Source organism: Thamnophis sirtalis, unplaced genomic scaffold, assembly GCF_051295495.1.
Source record: "Thamnophis sirtalis isolate CommonGarterSnake01/CBP01778 unplaced genomic scaffold, rThaSir2_p1.2 scaffold_4, whole genome shotgun sequence".
Classification (NCBI taxonomy): domain Eukaryota; kingdom Metazoa; phylum Chordata; class Lepidosauria; order Squamata; family Natricidae; genus Thamnophis; species Thamnophis sirtalis.
In genome coordinates this window covers 2,780,952-2,803,901 of record NW_028261384.1, presented here as the reverse complement: position 1 = coordinate 2,803,901, position 22,950 = coordinate 2,780,952, and the positions used below count along the sequence as shown (strand labels likewise).

The window sequence follows — 22,950 nt, the reverse complement described above, 5'->3', positions numbered from 1 at the left end:
GTCCAATCTCTTCTTCTTAAAAACCTCCAGTGATGGAAAACCAACCATTATGTCAACATCCTGCCAGGACAGGGCCACAATTTCAAGATGGCCTGCTAAGAGTTCCGTGACCCGTCAAAAGCGCGAACGTCATAAGCGCGCCGACAACACCGCGGCGCTAAAACCGCAATTTCAAAAGCGCGCCGACAACACCGCGCCGACAGAAGCGCGATTTCATTTAAGGTAAGATTTACAGTTAGGTTTAGGGTTAGGTTTAGGTTTAGGTTTAGGGTAAGGTTTAAGGTTAGGTTGAGGGTTAGGTTGAGGGTTAGGTTACAGCGCGCGTCTGTCGGCGCGCTTCTGTCGGCGCGCTTTTGTCGGCGCGCTTTAGGGCTAATTAGTTGCTCATTCGTCGCGCGGTTTTGTCACCGCACTTTAGACACCGTGGTTTAGTCAGCCGCACTTTTGTTCTGTGCGCATTTGTGATGGAACCAAGAGTTCCACTTTGAAAGATCTTCAGAATGTTGGGGAGATGAAGAGAGAGAGACTGCTAGAGAAACATTGTTCTGAGGCCTCTCAACTCTGGCAAATAACCCTTGGATGATGGAAGACCTAGCACACCCTTTCAGAAGATGGAGGAAGTCCAACTGAATACATGTATGATCCTGGATCTAGAACCCAATTGCGTGATAAGAGACGTCCACACAACTGTTTTTGTCATTTTGTTGCATCTCTGGAGCGCCCCCATTTCATAGATCATGGACTCAATAAGGCTGGAAGGGGCCTTGGAGGTCTTCTAGTCCAACCCTTGCTCAAGGCAGGAGGCCACGCTGGTCAAATGGTTATCAGTATTGTCAAAGTGATGGAAGAACGACAACTCCATTGACTAACTAATTAGTTAATTAATTATTTAATTATTAAGGGGACACCCAATGGGAAAGGAAGGAACATCTTCAGATCTATAATTCCCTGGGGGAATTCCGGGAGTTGAAGCCCACAAGTTTTAAAGTTGCCAAATTTGAGGACTCCTGATCTAGGTGGTGTTTGAAGTTTTGCAGACTCTCACAGAAGGAGACAATCTTTTAGCATCCAATAGTCTCCTCCAGGCCACCTTTGTGTCCACCTTGGCTGGTCAAGGCTGTCCAGAAGACATGTGGTTGGAGTGACTTCAGCCCCCCCTGCTCGAGAAACCTATGTTAGATCCACCATCAATGTTCACCTGGTTCCCAATTGCCTCTCTTTGGAGGACGAGTAGGAGAACTGGACCCCAAGAACGTTATGGGAGACCCATCAAGGTAGGACCTAGGAGGAAGGAGCTAGAAGCAAACTTGAGGACGAAGATCGAAACCATCTCCCCTTGGTTTTGCTTGGAAGATTGGAGGAGAGAGAAAGTTAGATACCACTTTGATGTTCATATACCTTACAACAATTAAGTAAAAATTTTGGAACCGAATAGTGGGATTTCAGGGTTGAACTGTGAGGTTACTCAACTAGGTAACATCCTCAATGCTGGGAGTGTGGTTTCCTGTTTATATACTAGTGGCTTCCCGTTAGTGTTGGGCGGAAGTGTGGTTTTCTACTTGGTAGTTCCTACATTAGGGTACAGGTAAGTCATTGACTTATGACTACAATGACGCCCCAAAATTCTGTTTGTTCAGTGAGATCTGCCCCATTTGATGGCTAAGTGAACCCCTAGAGTTGTTAGTCACCCGGTTGTGGAGCGAGTGCGGCTTCCCCATGAACTTGGCTTGTCAGATTGCAAAAGGGGATCCTGACATCACCATAAATATAGTTGCCAAGAGACTGAATTTTGATCTTAACTGACCTTGTGTGAAAATTGGTCATAAGTCAATTTTTTTCATTGCTGGATCACTAAATAAACCATTGTAAATTGAGAACTGTATTGTATTTCTTGTTCTCTGACTCTGTCATAAATGATAGTATAATAACCTGCAAATAAAGTAGTTAGTAGTTAATTAGTAGTAAATTATTAGTAATCTAGTAGTAAATTAGTAACCTAGTAGTAAATTATTAGTAATCTAGTAGTAAATCATTAGTAATATAGTAGTAAATTAGGGCCGGTTTTAGAAACTAAAATAGTTGTAAAATATTAATCAGTATTCAAGTAAGGGAGACAATATGTGTATATATGTGTGCTGGTTCTTTTTTGAATGCACTTTTTAAAAACACCTCTTTTGTTTTTTCTGTTTTTTCTTTGGAATTTTTTTTTGGGGGGAAAGAAAATAAAAACGGAGCTTTTTAAAAAAAAAGAAATTAACACACAGAGAAGGTTATGCCCCATTCTCTTTATTAATAAAGACACTTTTTTATTTTTCTCTAACTTGTCGGTGAATTTCGGCTTTGCGAAACACAGAAGTTTTGCCATTTCCATTTCAAATGCAAGACAGGATCGCACAAAAAAACCGGAAAGCTAGAGAGATGCAGAAATAAGCTAACGAGAGAGGGAGAGACCCACACACACACACACAAACAAAGCTTTAAGGAATGGAAATTCTTTTTTTAAAAAAAGCAAAATATAAGGGTGGAAACGTTCCTCATAATCACGCGCTGGTCCAGAGATTTTTCACTGTGAATGCACTGATTTTTGTTCACTTCTCTGACTGTATTTTTAAATTTAAAGTTTCATTATTTAACCGTGCAACGTGTATAAGACTTAAAATCTTTCCCCCCTGCTTTTTACAATAATAAAAACACTTTTTAAACAAATAAATGGGACAAACTAGCTTAAAACCCAAACCTACAGAAATCATGGATTCTTGATTATTCCATTCAAAACCCCTGGTGCGGCTTTCCTATTTTTTTCCTATAAATCTGATTAATTTTCTTTTTTTTTTCCTTTACAGGTAGGTTAGTGATTGGGAAACACAGAAAAAAGAAAAAGAGCGAAATTGCAGAAAAATGAACAATTTCAGAAGTAACCGAAAATTCCTTCTGGTTGTGTACAACAAATGTTACACAAAAACTCCTTCCGGCCTTCGCTCCTTTCCTTTCATAATGCGGGGTGATTTTTTTTTTTGCTATTTTTTTTAGACACATGATAAATGCATTGCGATAAGGATATATACATCCTTATCCTAATATATATATATATATTTTTACACACACATGGGATATATATCTTTCTATGTATAATATTAAAATAAAATAAGTTATAGGCGTCTGGATTCTCTGATTGTCGCGCTCTTCAAGGGACAGTAGAAGTTCGTTCTGTCCGAAGCGACAAGAAGTTGTGGGTCTTAACACTCCCCTGCGCCCCCCCCAATGAGGCTAACAAAATCACAAAAAGAGGTGTGAAATGAGAAGCAGGAGTTTGGCTCAGCTCTGGGTTCACAGTTTCACATTTTAAACCTCCAGCAGGGGGCGCTGGGGAAGGTGTAAGATGTAGTTCGACCCGCCTGAAGACCATCCAAAAGGCAGATGGTCTCCTCGCGGGACAGGTTCTTCGGAGGCAACATTGGGATAGGAAGGTTGCGTTTTATTGTAGGATTGGCCGACAACGAGCAGACACCACAGAGCTGGCATGCGGTTCTTAACGGTGTATATGTGTAGGATGAAAGGCAACGATTGCAGGTCCATCTTATCTAGAGGGGAAGATCTAATTCATTTTATGGGTTGGAAGAGGTTAGCCATGACTTAAATTGGAGATATCCTGTTGACATCCATCATCTAGATGAGGTTCAACCTTCCAGAAACACTTTTGATCGTGAACTTTTGGGGGTACACCAAATCCAACCTTTGTTGTTCCTTAAATCTTAGAGGCCTCCCTTTCATGACCAAGGATGAACCTCTAAGTTCTAATTTCCAACATGGTCTTCTGGGACATCCCTAGAGGAGACTTTGCATCATCCTTAAAGATAAATGCAAGGAGAAGACATTTCTGATGGACCCAATGGGCTGAAGGCCAAGTCATGGGGTAGATGTATCGGTAACCCAAGTCTTCACCAAAGGCCAGGAATGTTGACCATCAAGACGTCTTCCCAATACACTGAACTCTAAATATGAAGTAAGTCCTGTATTTCATCCAAGGGGTTGACTTGGTTTACAAGGCTCAACTGGTTGAAGATGAATCCAGTCCAATTTAAGCCCTTGGTTGAAGGCCAACGGACGTTCTTCTTGAATTTTTACCATGACTTTCCTTTGATAGACATGGACCAGGCCACAAGATGTGATATCAAGAAGAGAGAGTTGCATAACATGACGACAAAGCACGGTTGAGGTCTATTTCCGATTTTATCTTCTCAGGTAGGGTTGTCCCCTCAAGAGGTGGACCTTGCGCATCTCCAGAGGTTCAAAAAAACCAAGACAGGAACCTTTCCCATCTCTCCCGACGCGTTCCAGAGGTCGGTCAATCTGCCATTTTCCTCTTGGACGGCGGGACAAGGTGAGGTGGTAGCTCGCTGGGAAGCTCATGGCCTTCCAACTTGACCTTGATGAGATGGTTGGCCAAGGCAAACTCTTCATCGTCCAACATCCCGTCTTTGTCGATGTCGGAGAGTTTCCAGATCTTGCCCAACACAGTGTTGGGAAGCTTGGACCTCACCATCTCCCTCTTGGCGTTGGCCCCGGTTATCTTCCCGTCGACAGGGGACAAGGTGTAGAAGATCTCGTCATACATGGGCTTGTCACGGGCCACCACCCAGGTGGCGTCGTCGATGCCTTCTCCGGCTCCTTCTCCGTAGCCGTGTCCGAAGGGGCCATGGAGGGTCCCTTCGAAGGCGCCGCCTTTTACCATCTGGGCTGGCCGCTGGGATTCTTCCTGGCGCACTAAGACCATCAGTTGGGCGATGTCGTGGGCCAACATGTCTTCCACCGCGTCCAACAGCTTGGCCTTCAGGGGTTGGAATTTGCTGAAGTCTTGACCCTGGAGTTGGTCCTGGAGAAGGGAGGTTAAGAGAAATGGACACAGGCTGAGGAAGAGGGCGGAGGTGGCAGAGACTAAATAAAACCCTGGTCGAAAAGGTTACAGGGTCTCCTGCCTGAGCAGAGGTTGGACTGGAAGACCTCCCGGACCCCTTCCAACTCTGCTATTGTGAGGAGGAGGAAGTAAGGAAGGGAAAGAAGGAGGGAGGGAGGGAGGGAGTAAAAAGGACAAAGGGCAGAAGAAGAAAGGAGAATGAGGGAGCAAGGAAGGACACAAGGCAAAGAAAGGAAGGAAGGAAGGAAAGAAGGAAGGAAGGAGAACACAAGATGAAGGAAGGAAGGAATGAAGGAAGGAGGGAGGGAGGAGGACACAAGGCAAAGGAAGGAAGGAAGAAGGAGGGAGGGAGGAAGAAGGATGGAGGAAGGAAGGAGACTGAGGGAGGAAGGAAGGACACAAGGCAAAGAAAGGAAGGAAGGAAGGAAGGGGGACACAAGATGAAGGAAGGAAGGAATGAAGGAAGGAGGGAGGGAGGAGGACACAAGGCAAAGGAAGGAAGGAAGAAGGAGGGAGGGAGGAAGAAGGATGGAGGAAGGAAGGAGACTGAGGGAGGAAGGAAGGACACAAGGCAAAGAAAGGAAGGAAGGAAGGAAGGGGGACACAAGATGAAGGAAGGAAGGAATGAAGGAAGGAGGGAGGGAGGAGGACACAAGGCAAAGGAAGGAAGGAAGAAGGAGGGAGGGAGGAAGAAGGATGGAGGAAGGAAGGAGACTGAGGGAGGAAGGAAGGACACAAGGCAAAGAAAGGAAGGAAGGAAGGAAGGAAGGGGGACACAAGATGAAGGAAGGAATGAAGGGAGGAGGGAGGGAGGAGGACACAAGGCAAAGGAAGGAAGGAAGAAGGAGGGAGGGAGGAAGAAGGATGGAGGAAGGAAGGAGACTGAGGGAGGAAGGAAGGACACAAGGCAAAGAAAGGAAGGAAGGAAGGAAGGGGGACACAAGATGAAGGAAGGAAGGAATGAAGGGAGGAGGGAGGGAGGAGGACACAAGGCAAAGGAAGGAAGGAAGAAGGAGGGAGGGAGGAAGAAGGATGGAGGAAGGAAGGAGAATGAGGGAGGAAGGAAAGACATGTCAAAGGAAGAAAGGAAGGAGGGAAGGAGGAAACAAATGGGTGTAATTTGAGGACTGACCATGGGATGCTGCAAACCGTCGTAAATGTGGGCTGGGGCATTCTGGGAGTCAAAGTCTACACATCAAAAGACTGCTCCCTCCCCCTCCCCCTCAGAAGAACTAATGTCCCTTTTTCCCTCTTTTTTCCCAATCACTCACTTGCATTTTCTTTAAATTGGGGAAATCTCCTGGCGAGATCTGATGCTCTCGCTCGATCCGGCCGTAAATCTCGCCCAGGTTGTTGACCAGCTCTTTCTTTTTGTTGTCTTTGCCAAAGACGGAGGGCATTTCTTTCTTCAGAGAGCTGATGATATAGGCCTGAACCTAGCGGAAGGAAATAAAAAGAATTAAAATATAATAATAAAAAAATAAAAATTCAGATCGGAACAATATCGGTAGGCGGGGAGATTCTGACATTCTTGGAGTCCCTCTGTGAGAGAGTGGGCGTGGCTTGGCAGTCATGTGACCGGGCGGGTATGGACAACTTGACATCACTCACGCACACTCAGTCACATGACCACCCCCCAAGCCATGTGGCAAAAAATTTTGGGACTCCTATGAAGGGATAAGGGAAAACGTTCCAAAAATCGACAACCGGAGGATTAAGAGCCGGAATTAGGGAGATCGGAGAAGACAGGACATAGGGGAATCCGGGAGAAAACTCCTGAGCTTGCCGCTGTTGTCTTGTGGATTGTTCCGCTGGACCTCTCCATGCTTCTCCATTCACCACCTCCATTCCCAGGTATGGGACTTGACACTGATTTGGGCTAGGATAGTGCGGGCGGGCGGGGGGAGCAAGTGATGGAGCTGCTTCCGGATGGGCAGGGGTGAGCGAGCGAGCGAGTGACAGGGCTGGGGCAGGCGTTCCGGAAGTTACTTCTGGGTCCACCGGTCGAACCTCCTCTCACCGGATCGGTAAATTTCACCATCCGGTTCTCCCGAGTCGGTACGATCCGGCAGAAACCCACCACTGCTACTTACCTACCTACCTACCTATCTACCTACCTACCTACCTACCTACCTACCTACCTACCTACCGGCCTCTATCTGTCTGTCTGTCTGTCTGTGTCTACCTACCTACCTCTACCTACCTTCCTACCTACCCATATCTACCTATCTACCTATATCTACCTACCTACTTAACTACCTCATCTATCTGTCTGTCTGTTTGTCTCTGTCTGTCTGTCTACCTACCTCTACCTACCTTCCTACCTATATCTACCTATCTACCGGTCTATCTACCTACCTACCTACCTACCTCATCTATCTGTCTGTCTGTCTCTGTCTGTTTGTCTGTCTGTCTGTATGTCTACCTCTACCTACCTTCCTACCTATATCTACCTAGCTACCGATCTATCTACCTAGCTACCTTATCTATCTGTCTGTCTGTCTGTCTACCTACCTACCTCTACCTACCTACCTACATCTATCTATCTGTCTGTCATCTACCTACCTACATACCTATCTCTCCCTACCTACATCTATCTATCATCTACCTACCTACCCACCTACCTACCTACCTACATCTCTCTCTACCTACCTCTACCTACCTACCTACCTACCTACCTACCTTCATCTACCTACCTACATCTACCTACCTACCTCTACCTACCTACCTATATCTACCTACCTACATCATCTATCTGTCTGTCTACCTACCTACCTCTACCTACTTCCTACCTATATCTACCTATCTACCGGTCTATCTACCTACCTACCTACCTCATCTATCTGTCTGTCTGTCTCTGTCTGTCTGTCTACCTACCTACCTCTACCTACCTTCCTACCTATATCTACCTATATCTACCTATATTTACCTATCTACCTATCTACCTACCTACACCTACCTACCTACCTACCTACCTATCTACCTTATCTATTTGTCTGTCTGTCTACTTACCTACCTACCTACCTACCTACCTACATCTATCTGTCTGTCTGTCTATCTACCTACCTACATACCTATCTCTACCTACCTACATCTATCTATCATCTACCTACCTACCCACCTACCTACCTACATCTCTCTCTACCTACCTACCTACCTACCTACCTACCTTCATCTACCTACCTACCTTCATCTACCTACCTACCTACACATCTTTCTTTCCCTACCTCTACCTACCTACCTACCTACCTACCTACCTACCTACCCATATCTACCTATCTACCTACCTACCTACTTCATCTGTCTGTCTGTCTGTCTCTGTCTGTCTGTCTACCTACCTCTACCTACTTTCCTACCTATATCTACCTATATCTACCTATCTACCGATCTATCTATCTACCTACCTCATCTATCTGTCTATCTGTCTCTGTCTGTCTATCCACCTACCTCTACCTACCTACCTACATCTATCTATCTGTCTGTCTATCTACCTACCTACATACCTATCTCTACCTATCTACATCTATCATCTACCTACCTCCCCACCTACCTACCTACATCTCTCTCTACCTTCCTCTACCTGCCTACCTACCTTCATCTACCTACCTACCTTTATCTACCTACCTATCTTTCTCTCCCTACCTCTATCTACCTACCCACCTACCTACCTACATCTATCTATCTGTCTGTCTGTCTACCTACATCTACCTACCTACCTGTCTCTACCTACCTACCTACTTACCTACCTACATCTATCATCTACCTACCTACCTACCTACATCTATTTAACTACCTACCTACCTACCTACCTACCTACCTACCTACCTACCTACCTACCTACCTACCTATATCTCTCTCTCTCTCTCCCTACCTACCTACCTACCTTCATCTACCTACATCTACCTACCTACGTATCAAAACATCCCAGGACACAAATCCTGGGAGCGATTTTCTTACCTTGGCCAGGCGGGCCCTTTTAATCAGGTCATTCAGTTTCCGGAGTGCCGCGTTCCTGGGGAGGCTCTGGATGTCGTGGAAGAGATCCTGCTCCTCGGCCTCGAAGAGTTTACGGTTATCCGGGATCAGCAGCGGGTGAGACCAGAAGGACCCAATGTAAACCCGGATGACTTCGGGGGTGTTGACGATCTTCCCCAGGGACCACATCAGGGCCCCGTAGACCCGCATGAGCTGCTGGGTCTCAATCTGGTCGGCCTTGTTGAGGACGACTCTCATCTTGTCCTCGTGGTTCTTCAGGGCTTTGATGACCTCCGAAAACTCGTCAGAGATGTCAAGCTTGTGGGCGTCGAAGAGGAGGATGATGCGGTCTACCCGCTCGGCGAACCACTCCAAGACGGCGGCAAAATCGTAGCCTGTCCAGGGGTGGGAGGGAGGAACATGAAAGAACCAGGCGTTGGGAGAGTTCTAGTTCTGCCTTAGACATGAAGCCAACTAGGTTTGACTTTGGGCTACTCCCACTCTCATAGGCCAGCCTACCTCACAGAGTAGCTATTGCTGGCCACGAGGGTATATTTGCCTTGTTTAATTACTGAAAACGCGATAAAGTCCGCATATAAACAGGGAAATAAAAAAATTAAATAAACAATATAATAAAGTATTCATAATAAGTAATAAAATTAGAATGTTCTGATAATTCTATTTCATAAAGTGAGCATTTGCATCGGAATAGTCCTTTATTCTTCTAAACTTGTAGTTTGTCTGTAGTGTTGTTATCCTTTTTAAGAATATAAGCCGCCCCGCGTTCCCTAAGATGGGCGGCCAAGAGATTTCATAAAAATAAAGTAAAAATAAATAAGTAAAATAAATTAAAAATTAAATAAGAACAATGCAATAAAATTATATAAATAAAATAAAACAATGAATCAATTAAAAAAGTTAAATCAAATTAAAGTAAAAAAGGTAAATTATTAAATAGATTAAATTTAATAATTAAATTTAATAATTAAATTTAATAAATAAATTTAATAAATAAATTTAATAATTAAATTTAATAACTAAATTTAATAACTAAATTTAATAACTAAATTTAATAACTAAATTGCATAAATAAATTGCATAATAAAATTAAAATTAATTAAATAAAAGTACACAATTAAGTTAAATTACAGTTAAATTTAAATAAATGAAATAAAGTAATCAAATAAAATTAATTAAATGAAATGAAATAATTAAACAAAATAAAAACAAAATACTGCATTTTTTTTTTATCTATAAGGTGTTCCAGAGCATAAGATGCACACTAGCTTTACACGAGGAAAACTAGGGGGGGGGGAAATCTTCCTCTGCCTACCAGCATCCATTGGTATTCATCTGGTTAGAGTCCTTGCAGGTAAATTAAATGAAAATTAAATTAAATTAAATTATTAAATTGAATTAAATGAAATTGACTGGAAGCTTTCCAAAAAAAGACTGAAATTGCCATCTGTCAGAAATGGTCTCCTGCTCGGGCGGAGGGAGGGCAATGCGTGTTTGGACTAGATGACCTTTAAAGGTCCCTTCCCGCTCCACTAGACCTCCACTTGACCGATTAGATCCCACAGATTAGGCCTCCTCCGAATTCCATCCGCCGGCCAGTGTCGACTGGCGACTACCCGGAGGAGAGCCTTCTCTGTGGCTGCTCCGGCCCTCTGGAACGAGCTCCCCGTGGAGATTCGGACCCTCACCACCCTCCAGGCCTTCCGCAAAGCCCTCAAAACCTGGCTGTTCCCACAGGCCTGGGGCTAAAGAGCTTTTGCCCCCCTTCTCGAATGGTATGACTGTTGTGTGTTTTTAAATTATGTATTGTTATGTTTCGTCTTTTTTATTTTCTGTCTGTACCCCCCTTCCCTGATTTGAATTGTGAGCCGCCCTGAGTTCCCTTCGGGGGGGGAAAGGGCGGCATATAAATATAATAAACATTCAAACATTCAACATTCAACATTGTTCTTTTGTGTTCTCTGTGTTACTATTGACGTTAAGTTCAATTAAACATTGATCAGCAATCCTGCTCCGAAGATCTGGAAGCTCTTATATCGGCTGGCCCTATTATAAGCATGAGTCACCCCCCCTTAATTGAATTCCGTATGTCATCAAATTCCGGTAAATCTAATCATCAGAATGCTATCTATTATTTAATGAACCCACAATGAAGCTTTTGTAGGAAACAAAACATCGTCTTACATAATTTAGATTTTGGAATGAAACTCTCGGGGGGGGGGCGGGAGAAGGAAATTTGCTGATTCAGAATTACGCCAAGGGCAACATTCATAATAATCACTTTTATTCATTAAACATGAAACTTAAGTCAACTGAACAAAAAAAAATATGGAAAAAATAGATCCAGGAAACTATAGACCTATCAGCCTGACCTCAATACCAGGAAAGATCCCGGAAAAGATAATCAAGCAACGAATTAGTGAACACCCAGAAGTAAACAAAGTAATAGCCAAAAGCCAACATGGGTTTGTCAAAAACAGATCATGCCAGACTAATCTTATTGCGTTCTTTGACAAGGTGACAAAATTAGTGGACCAGAGGAATGCCACCAATATAATTTACTTGGACTTAGGTAAGGTATTTGATAAGGTAGAACATAACCTACTACTAGATAAAGTAGAAGAATGTGGGTTGGACAGCATCACCACCAGATGGATTCGTAACTGGCTGACCAACCGCACTCAACGTGTAGTCCTCAATGGAACTGCATCTTCATGGAGGGAGGTATGCAGTGGGGGACTCCAAGGCTCTGTTTTGGGCCCAGGACTCTTCAACATCTTCATCAATGATTTGAATGAGGGGATAAATGGGGAACTCATCAAATTTGCAGATGACACCAAGCTGGCAGGAATAGCCAACACTCCAGAAGACAGGCTTAAGATGCAGAAGGATCTTGACAAACTTGAACATTGGGCACTATCTAATAAAATGAAATTCAATGGTGAAAAGAGTAAGGTTCTACATTGAGGCAAGGAAAACGAAATGCACAGGTACAGTATAGGTGGCACCTTGCTCAATAGTAGTAACCGTGAGGGGGATCTTGGAGTCCCAGTGGAGAAGCATTTAAATAGGAGCCAGCCGTGTGCAGCAGCTGCCAAAAAAGCCAACACAGTTCTAGGCTGCATCAACAGAGGGAGAGAATCAAGATCACGTGAAGGGTTAATACCACTTTATAAGGCCTTGGTGAGGCCACACTTGGAATACTGCGTCCAGTTTTGGTGGCCATGATGTAGAAAAGATGTGGAGACTCTGGAAAGAGTGCAGAGAAGAGCAACAAAGAGGATTAGGGGACTGGAGGCTAAAACATAGGAAGAACGGTTGCAGGAACTGGGTAGGTCTGGTTTAATAGAAAGAAGAACTAGGGGAGACATGATAGCATCTTCCAATATCTCAGGGGTTTCCCCAAAGAAGAGGGAGTCAAACTATTCTCCAAGGCACCTGAGGTAGAACAAGAAGCAATGGGTGGAAACTAATCAAGGAGAGAAGCCACTTAGATCTGAGAAGAAATTTCCTGACAGTTAGAACTATTAATCAGTGGAACAGAAGTTGCCTCCAGAAGTTGTGAATGCCCCAACACTGGAAGTCTTTAAGAAGATGCTGGATAACCATTTGTCTGAAACGGTATAGGGTTTCCTACCTAGGCAGGGGGTTGGACTAGAAGACCTCCAAGGTCCCTTCAGACTCTGCTAGTATATTGTACTGTATTGAACATTTTAAAATGTTATCACAAACATCATTATTATTACTATTACTATTATTAACATTTTATAGTATTATTATTATTGTTTAAAAAAACCTTGCCAGTCCAATGAAGAGAAATTCGTTTGCAGAATGAGATATATTTCCTGCAAAACCTCCCTCGCATTTCAAGCGATGATCAATCAAGTATTAATATTCCGACAGTCCTAGCGGGAAGAAACTGATATCTGCTAAACGGAAGAGATGTAAGTCGCTACCCTACCCTTGCAACGCGAATAATTTAGCGGCCGTTCGAAGCGAAGGCAGCGCTGAAAAAAAATAAAGAGGGGTGTTTTTCACAGTGATGACCGTCGTAGCCTCCCCCTTAGTCCTGCGATTAAAATTCAGACGCTTGGCAGCGGGATCGTACTCATCACAGCGTCCCAGGGTCACGCAATCCCCTTTTGTGACTTTGCGATGACCGCTAGACCCCCCTTAACGACCATATTGCTAACTTTTCAACTGTAGGGATTCACTTCACAAAAGTTGTAAAGTTGGGGCCAAACTCACTTAACAAATGTCTCCCTTAACGACGGAAACGTTGGGCTCCATTGTGGTCATAAATTGAGGACTGCCTGTATTGCCAATGCTCACTACAGGGATTTGCTTCCCTTAATGACCATGTTCCCGACATATAAACTGCATTCACTTAACAAAGGTGGCAAGAAAGGCCACAAACTGACTGAAACAATGTCTCGCTAATTTGTGACTTCGTCGTGGCCGTGAAGTTGAGGACTAACTGTAGCATGTCTGCTTACTGACGAACGAAACCGCCAAGGTCCCCCCCCCCGATGAAAATGAAACAGTGAGAAAAATCAGATTTTCCAAAATTGGACGATCTCACAATATTACCTGGCCACGCCCACCCAGCCACACCCAACCGGAGACACTCAGATGGCCACACCCACTCAGGCACGCCCACTCAGGAACACCCAGATGGCCATGCCCACTCAGCCACGCCCACTCAGGAACACTCAGATAGCCATCCCCACTCAGCCACGCCCACCTGGAGATCACTCAGATGGCCACCCCCACTCAGGGACACACAGATGGCCACCCCCACTCAGCCCCGCCCATCAGACCTGATTTGGAGACAGGGTTTAAGACAAGCTTTTCAAAACTATTAGGGGAACGACGACAAACTACACACCCCGCCCCAAGCTGAGATTGAACAAGACGGTGGGGTACACAACTTCACAGCGTGCCAGATTTGCACGGCTGGATTAGATGACCGCCAAGGCCCCTTCCAATTCTCTCTTCCGATGAACTTGTCCTTGTTAAAAGGCAGAAAGAAAATGATAATCACCTCGGCTAATCCTTTGCTTCTCTCCGGAGAGGATTCCCGGGGTGTCGATCACACTGATGCTGTCGAGGACCGCATTTGGCAATTGGGCACACACAAATCTGAGGGGGGGGGGAAGGGGAAGAAAAATTTGAATTATTGGGAGGGAAAAGCACATGGCTCACTTGCACCATGGGAATGGATCGTTCCCCATAACCGCCTACTGCCACATACCTCCCTGCGTCCGGTAAGATCCCACAGATTGGGCCTCCTTCGGATGCCGTCAGCCGGACAGTGTCGGCTGGCGGACCCCCCAGTGGAGAGCCTTCTCTATGGCTGCTCCGACTTTTTGGAATCAGCTACCCCCAGAGATCCGGATCATACCCACTCTCATGGCCTTCAGGAAGGCTGTTAAAACCTGGCTGTTCCGGCAGGCCTGGGGCTGTTGACCTCATTGTTGGGGGTCCATCCCCGATTAGAATGAATGAATGTTGGGTTTTTGATTTTAAACTGTCTTTTTTCTTATTTCTTTCTTTCTTTTTTCTTCTTTTGTAAGCCGCCCAGAGTCCTTCGGGATTGGGCGGCATATAAATTTTAATTAATAAATAAACAAACAAACAAACAAACAAACAAACAAATAAATAAATAACATTCTTGAGCATGACTGTTAGGAGCTTCAAGCTGCTTCAACGCCCAGAATTCCCCCAGCCAGCTATGCTTTAAGAGGGGAGGACTCATAAATAGAAGTATACTCTCTGGGGGAAAACAATGCTAATGTTATCTGAATATATATTGTAGAATGGAAATGAGGCCTTTAGTTATATTAGATGAAACATTTGAGACGGTAAATATTATTTGAAGATGCAGAGGTTAAAACAACTGTAACCAAACGACATGCTGCATGTGATGTTTTTTTTCTCTTTTTTTTCTTTTTTGTCTCCCCCCCCTTTTTTTCTTTCTTTTTTTTTTTAAACCCTAGGTTATTGTGGTGTTTATTAAATATACAACAGAGAGATACGGGATGTATAAACGTAGTAGGGATGCACCTGTGATCCAATGATATATTTATTGTATGTGATGATGGGTTATTCCCCCCCCCTTTTTTTTCTCTCCTTTCCCCGTTTTTTTCTATTGTTATGTGATGTTGTCTATGTAATAAAAAATAAAATTATAAAAAAAAGAATATGTGATGTAATATGTAAAGTTAATTCATAATATTTATATGAATAATGTTAAGATAATTCAGAATTTTTATCTTAGATTGAATAAAACATATTGAATTTTTTTTTAAAAAAAAGAGGGGAGGACTCCCACTCCCAGAATTCAACTCTATTTTGCCTGGGGATAAACCTGTGATTTCCCAAGTCTAAGCATGTTATAAAAGCACTCTGGCTGGGGAATTCTGGGAGTGGAAGCCCTCCCCTCTTAAACCAATAGCAATAGCAGTTAGACTTATATACCGCTTCATAGGGCTTTCAGCCCTCTCTAAGCGGTTTACAGAGTCGGCATATCGCCCCCAACAACAATCCGGGTCCTCATTTCACCCACCTCGGAAGGATGGAAGGCTGAGTCAACCCTGAGCTGGTGAGATTTGAACAGCCGAACTACAGAACTGTAGTCAGCTGAAGTGGCCTGCAGTGCTGCACCCTAACCACTGCGCCACCTCGGCTCCAAAAGAGACGGAGAGAAGATGAAAGAGAAAGAGAGAATGGGAGATGGGGAATGAGAGAGGGAGAATGGAAAAGAAAAAGAGAGGAAGAGAGAGGGAGGGAGGGAGGGAGAATGAGAGAGAAATAGAGAGACGGGAAGAGAGAGAGTGAAAATTTCAAAATCAGGTCCATGTCCATTCCAACTTAGCCCTTAAGTGAGTGGTCATTAAGCGAGGACCACCTGCAGTCAGAAGTAATATTTCTGAAGCTGAAAATGAGTGATTGACAGATAAGAAAAACAAGAGAACCAACAGTAACTGCCTGACCCCGGGCCGCCAAAAACCAGTTTCCCCAGTCAAACCAGTTCAGAATGCCGCTCCAGTAGCCGACTGACCTGTTCAAGAAGGCGTTGCCGAAGGCGTTAAGCTTCCGGAAGGGCTTCTTGGGATCCACCACCAGGGCATTCCCAGGGATGATCCCTTCCACGTCCCCCTGCATCACTGCAATGAAGGAGTCCGTCGTGGGTTCGGGTCCGATCCGCATCCCGGGGAAATCCTGCTCCAGCAGGTACCTTAAAAAAACAGATTTCAATCAGACAAACCATGATTGGTCCCTGAAAGCAGACAAGCCACCATTGGCACTAAACACCAGGCATCAAACAGATAGGTGGCAAGGTAGGTCATAAAGTGAGGCAAGACTCCCTTAACAAATGTTTCATTTTAGTGATGGAAACCTTGGGTTCCACCCTGGTCGTAACTCGAGGACTACCTGAAGTAAACAAGGCAGCTAAGATTTACTTAAACGTGACACTCACTCAACCCCTGGCAGGGATCCACTCAACAACGGTGGCGAGTGAGGGGGTCCAATGGGGGCCCAACTTGCTTAACAACTACCTCGCTCAGTCATAAGTCAAGGATGACCCATATTTGAGCCGAATCGGCAATGCGGAATGCGGCTTGTGTTGCAGCCAAAGGAGGCCGAATGGATCTGACTCAGCAGACAAACAGACCAGCTTAAGAGGAGAAGGAGAAACAAGAAGTCAGATTTGATTGAAGAGACTTTTCATTTTATTTTATTTTTCCAGCAGGAGAAGAGCTGGAAAAGGCACAGCTGGAGAATCCCAGAGCCAGATGGGCCTCTCCAGCTGTGCTTCGCTGGCCTTAAAAAAACAGACCGACTCTGATCGCGGTTTCTCAGATACTGGAACAGGGTGTGTCCCTCTTGGCAGCTGGAAGATGGGTGGATTTCCAACTCCCAGAATTCCCCAGGAAGCATATCTTGAGAAGCGCAGATCCCTCTTTCCCTTCCTCCCTTCGTTTCTCAACCTTGGCCACATAAAGATGGGTGGACTTCAATTCCCATAAATCCTCAAGCAGGTTGAAAAGCACTTCTCCCTCTCTCTTCCCCCCTCCCTCCGTCAACCTTGGCCAAGATCAACTCCCAGAATTCCCCAACACACAAACACACACACACACACACTCTTTCTCATTCACTTTCTTTTCTCTCCATGCATCTATTCCTCAATCATGGCCAAGATGGATAGATTCCCAGAATTCCCCAGGCAACTCTCTCTCTCTCTCTCTCATTTCCTTTCTCTCTCCATCCATCCATTTATCAACCATGGCCAAGATAGACGGACTCCCAGAATTCCCCAGGAAACTCTCTCTCTCTCTCTCTCGCTTTCTCTCTCTCCATCCATCTATTCTTCAATCATGGCCAAGATGGATGGACTCCCAGAATTCCCCAGGCAACACACTCTCTCTCTTTCGCTTTCTCTCTCTCCATCCATCCATTTCTCAACCATGGCCAAGATGGACAGACTCCCAGAATTCCCCAGGCATCACTCTCTCTCCATCCATCCATTTCTCAACCATGGCCGAGATGGACGGACTCCCAGAATTCCCCAGGCAACTCTCTCTCTCTCTCTTTCACTTTCTCTCTCTCCATCCATCCATTTCTCAACCATGGCCAAGATAGACGGACTCCCAGAATTCCCCAGGCAACACACACACGCTCTCTCTCTCTATCTCTCTCCATCCATCCATTTCTCGACCATGGCCAAGATAGACGGACTCCCAGAATTCCCCAGGCAACACACACACGCTCTCTCTCTCTTTATCTCTCTCCATCCATCCATTTCTCAACCATGGCCAAGATGGGTGGACTTCAACTCCCAGAATTCCCCAGGAATGTTGAAAAGCACTGCTTATTCTCTCCCAGCCCCCGCTCCGTCCATCCTTCTATCTTTCCATCCATCCATCCTTGGCAGCCTTGGAGATGGGAGGATTTCAAACTCCCAGAATTCACCAGCTGACATGCTGGAGCTTGAAAATTTCCCTTGTCCTCAGAACCCAGTTTAAAACCTGCATTAAGCAGAGATCTTTGCTCTCTGTTGTTTCCTCGGTTCAACTTAAAAGCCCCCCCGATTTATGAACTGGGGAAACCTCAAACCAGCAGGGCCCCCCTTCAAAGCCACTCAAAAGACCATCATCCTTATTCTGTGCAGCATCACAGGGGGAAAGAAAATCTCTGATTCAGTGTTTCTCAACTTTAGCAACTTGAAGATGTCCGGACTTCAACTCCCAGAATTCCCCAGCCAGCATTCGCTGGCTGGGGAATTCTGGGAGTTGAAATCCGGACATCTTCAAGTTGCCAAGGTTGAGAAACACTGCTCTAATTAAACCTGGTTTATTTGAATCCCTACATAACCTTCCGCAGGGCAATTGTACGCTGATGCCGTAAAAGATCAAAGGATGTGGGGGAGAAAAAACACACAAAGGTAAGCTCTTTTATTAATCATCACTAATTTGGCTAATCATTAACCGTGGTTAAAGTGTAGCCTGTACCTGAGAAAGGAAAGTTTCCAAGGTTCAAGTAGCAACAATAAACCTGGTTCAAAGATCACAAGAATTATAAAAGAATAAAGATAATAAAATTATCTGGTATTAACGATAAGGCTGGTTTTGTCATGGCGAAAACGCTGTTGCGCGGAATTGGGGACGTGCGATCGGAGTCGAGCTACTGCTGATCGCTTAGCGAGAGCTTGATGTTACAAGAGGGCTGACTTTTCACACTTACGACCGCTTGAAGTCATAACGGTCCCCGGGTTCACATGATCAAAATTCGCGTGCTTGGCAACTGACTCGTGTTTATGACGGTCGCAATGTCCCGGGGGGGTCACGTGGTCTGGAATTTCGGCCTCATGATTGCGGTTGTAAAACGAGGACTACCACATGATGACTGAAGAGATGGGGGTTGAGTTTGATGGGGATTCATGGAGTGACTCGGCCCAGTCAGCCTCACCCACCTAAAGAGATATACAGGTAGTCCTCAAAGTTATGACCGTGAATAGTATAAAGTCACAATAGGAATGGATGTTTGCAGGATTCCCATCATCTGATCACAATTTACATTTGCGCTGAAAACCAGGAATTATTTCCAGTCCTTGGCAAACGCAGCCCATATCCAACAATGGATTTGCTTAACGACCATGGTGCTCATTTAATGACAAAAAAGGATAATAAGACTGGAACAGAAACTGGACCAGAACAGTTTAATGAGCAATTGGTTTGTTTTATTATCCTTTATTTTTTGTGGCGGTCATTAAATGAGCACCATGGTCGTTAAGCAAATCCATTGTTGGATAGAGGGTGCGTTTGCCAAGGACTGGAAATAATAATTCCTGGTTTTCAGCGCAAATGTAAACTGTGGTCAGATGTTGATGGGAATCCTGCGAACCGCCATCCCTATTGTGCTCATTACGGAGGCACAGTGGTTGGGCTGCGGTCCTGAGGCTACTTGGCGGATCGAATCTCACCAGGCTCAAGGTTGGCTCAGCCTTCCCCCCCTGCCGAGGTCAGCAAAACGAGGATCCAGACTGTTAGGCGGGGGTTGGGGGGCAAGAGGCTGACTCTGTAAACAGCTTAGGGAGGGGCTGTGAAGTGGCGTATAAGTGCTGTTGCTCTTGAATCGCAACCGTTGCAGCACAGCTCATGGTGGTCGTAACTCCAGGACTCCCTGTTTAATTTCAACCCAACGGATGCAAGATCGAAGCTGTTGAGTGTCTTGTTTTAAGAAGAAACAGCCCCCCCACAAAAAAATTAAAATTATTAAAAAAATAAATAAAACAAAACAAATAAATGCAATAAAATAAATAAAACAAAGAAATGAAGTGAAATAAAATAATTTAATAAAAAACAAAGAAACAAAACGAAACAGTAAAACAAAACAATAAAAATAAAAAAACAAAGAAATGAAATAATAAAATGGAAATAAAATAAGAAAAAAAAGGAAAAAAAAGGAATGGAATAGGAATAGAAAATAGGGAATAGAAAGAATAGAGAATAGACTACAAAATATAGAACGGAAAATAGAATAGCATAGGATATAGAATAGAGTAAGGAATGGAATAGACTAAGGGAGTTGGAAGGGGCCTGGGAGGTCTTCTAGTCCAACCCCTCTGCTCAGGCAGGAAACCCTATGCAATTTGAGACATCTAGTTTCTTCTTAAAAACTTCCAGTGTTGGAGCATTCACAATTTCTGGAGGCATTTAAGGTAATTTAATTATGGAAATTCAGTTCAAATCGCCTCTTCTTCAACCAGTAATCCTCGGTTTATGAGGACGGATAGAGGGTTGCTTTTCGATATTATTCCGGCTCCTTTTTTTATTGTTGCATGGATCAATTTTCCCCCAACCTCCATGGACAGCGCACGATTGTTGTGAAAAAGAAATCAAAATGAGGGGAGGAGAGAGAGAGAGAGAGAGAGAGAGAGAGAGAGAGAGAGAGAGAGAGAGAGAGAGAGAGAGAGAGAGAGAACACACACACACAGAGACAGAATATCCATGCTTTGCGACAAAAGTATGTGATCGGGTAATTCAGGAGAAATTCAATTCAATCCGTTGGCTCAGTGGTGATCGGTGATTGAAACACATAATGGAATATCGCTCCTGCTGCCTTGAGTCCCGAAGCAGTTAGTACTGTAAGGAGCCCCAGAAGGCTCCTGAGTGAAGGAGTGGAACGTCTGCCAGTTTGAACAGAGATAACGGAATGTGAGGCAACTGGCAGTTGGAACAGAGTTCTTTTCAGGTGGGGAGGGGGAGTAGAATGCCTAACTCCTTAGCATATTAATTACTACATAAGAAATACTGCCGATCTGATGGCCATTTCGAAAAATCCTTTCTTAGCGAGCACCTAGGAGCTAAGAAGAATATATGTGCCAAATTTCAAGTTTGTAGGCTTTACTGTTCTGGAGATTTCGTGATGCGTGAGTGATATTTGCCTTTTATTTATATATATATAAATGGAGATAGATGACATAAGCTAGTTGGGTTGAGACACATCTGCAAAAAAAGCCACCAAGCTCAGAGAGCACCCAGGACCCCACAGTCCGCATGTCCTTCCTTCCTTTCCCCCCTACTTCTCCTCCTCCTCCTCTCCACAAATCCCACTCGCTTCTAGCACTGATGATGTTCCCAAGCTGGGTCATAAAATGCCTAGAAGAGAAGCTCCCAGCTCAGGAAGCAGCAAGGAGGCCACTAACAAAAACAAAACCCAAAAATAATTTATGGCCCCGAGTGAAAGTCAAAATGCTCAGTTTCCCTATTTTATTGATTCTGTCTATTGTGAGCATTTTTCTCCTACACCAGATATAGGAATTCTGGGAGTTGTAGTCTATCCCTCTTAAAGGGGCCCACACTTTGAAAAACATCAGGTGAGTTACCAATTGAGGGTTAAGCATTACTCCAGAACCCAATCAGTCTACCCTCCACATCCATGCCAAATTTGGGGTGGTGGTGGTGTTATCATGGGAGTTGTAGTCCACCCCTCTTAAAAGCCATCCCCCCTTTGAGAAACACTGGACAAGGGCAATCAATTGAAGGTTGAGAATTATCGTCAACACCCCCATCGTAACAAGGCTATTTGGCATCATTGATCCCAGCTGGGGGATAATGGGAGTTGTAGTCTCTCTACACCTATCTTAAAGAATCCAAATTTGAGAACTAACCGCTGAAGATCCAGCGTTATTTCATTACTCAACAAGGCTATTCTACTCACCCGTCCCATGGGAAGTGGGGGGGGGGGGGATGAAGGGAGCTGTAGTCCATCCCTCTTAAAGCGGGGCACTTTTGAGAAGGCTTGAATGAGTCACCAAAGGAGGGTTGAGACAGTGACTCTCAGCCCCATCACAACAAACCAATCAATCCTAGCTGGGGGGGGGGATCATAGTAGTTGTAGTCCACCCCGCTGAAAGGGGGCCAGCTTTGAGAAACATCGGGTGAGAGTTACCCATTGAGGGTCAAGTGTTATTCTCCAGCCCACTAGGGTATTCCCCCCCCCATCGGTCCCAGCTGGGGGGTGGGATCATGGGACTTGTAGTCCACTCCTCTTAAAGCTCCGCCTCCTTTTGAGAAAAAACTAGACAAGGGACATCAGCTGAAGGTCGCCCATTACTCCCCAGCCAACAAGGCTATTCTGCCCATTCATCAAAGCGGGGGTGGGTGGGCGATGGGAGTTGTAGTCTTTTAAGAGGCCCAATTTGAGATCTAAACACTGAGGGTCGGCCCAACGATTCCAAAGCCAACAAGGCAATTCTGCCCATCGGTCCCAGTTGAGAGGGGGACGATGGGATCTGTAGTCCCTTCCTCGACAATATTTGGCGATTTCCTACAACCCCCACCAAAGAAGGGCGCCCCCTACCGGATGAAGGTGGTCTTGCCGGTGGAGTACTGGCCCACCAGCAGCACCATGGGCTTGTTGTCGAAGTCGGCGTCCTCCAGGGCGGGCGAGTGGAACTCATGGAACTTGTAGTGCTCCTCCAGCGGCAGCAGCTTGGTCTTGTAGAGCTTCTTCAGCCCTTCGCTCACCGTCTGGAAGACCTCCGGGTCCTTCCGACGGCGGTCGTCGCCGCCCAGCCAGCTGAACATCGCCGCGGCAGCACCAGGGAGAGACGGAGAAGGAGAGAAGACTCAGCCGGGCGGCGGCGGCAGTTTAAATGCCAGCCCTGCAAGAGGCCGGCCCCGGAAGCGGAAAGGGCCCACGCGACGAAGGAGCACGCCGCGCTAGCAGGAGGCTCTCTCTATGGGCGGCGGCGGGGCTTTCCGGTTAGGGTGCAGAGGAAAGAGGAGCCGCGCTAGGAAGGAGACTCTATGGCGGCGAGTCACGTTTGCAGAGGGGGCTTCCAGTTAGTAAAGCACGGCGCCCTAGGAGACTCTATTGCAAGGGGGCGGTTTTCCCCTCGGCCAAACAATTGAGTGGAGTTTTCGTTTAGGGAGAGGAAAAAAGGACGCCGCGCTGAGAGGAGACTCTATGGTGCTGGGGGGGAGGGGATCTTTTGGATCCATCACTGAGTGGGACTTGTGGGATAGAGAACA

At 45.2% G+C, this 22,950-nt stretch overlaps 1 protein-coding gene across 1 annotated transcript; it reads right to left on the bottom strand.

Moving 5' to 3' along the window:
- Window positions 1–2,265: 2,265 nt before the first annotated feature.
- Window positions 2,266–22,603, bottom strand: LOC106555476 (EH domain-containing protein 3). The gene is made up of 6 exons (XM_087712365.1): window positions 22,277–22,603; window positions 15,972–16,148; window positions 13,953–14,050; window positions 8,873–9,285; window positions 6,187–6,351; window positions 2,266–4,873 (listed from the first exon to the last, which is right to left on the bottom strand). The coding sequence occupies exons 1-6, from the start codon at window positions 22,501–22,503 to the stop codon at window positions 4,346–4,348; spliced, it is 1,608 nt and encodes a 535-aa protein (XP_087568491.1). The 5' UTR covers window positions 22,504–22,603; the 3' UTR covers window positions 2,266–4,345.
- Window positions 22,604–22,950: the final 347 nt, after the last annotated feature.

What these genes read in the sequence shown, in the direction of transcription:
- LOC106555476 (XM_087712365.1), bottom strand. Translation starts at nt 22,503, where the DNA reads ATGTTCAGCTGGCTGGGCGGCGACGACCGCCGTCGGAAGGACCCGGAG. An exon ending in GGCAAGACCACCTTCATCCG is followed by an intron (nt 16,149 to 22,276) that starts GTAGGGGGCGCC and finishes TGTTTTTTTAAG; the next exon opens with GTACCTGCTGGAGCAGGATT. An exon ending in GAAGCAAAGGATTAGCCGAG is followed by an intron (nt 9,286 to 13,952) that starts GTGATTATCATT and finishes ACCCCTGGACAG; the next exon opens with GCTACGATTTTGCCGCCGTC.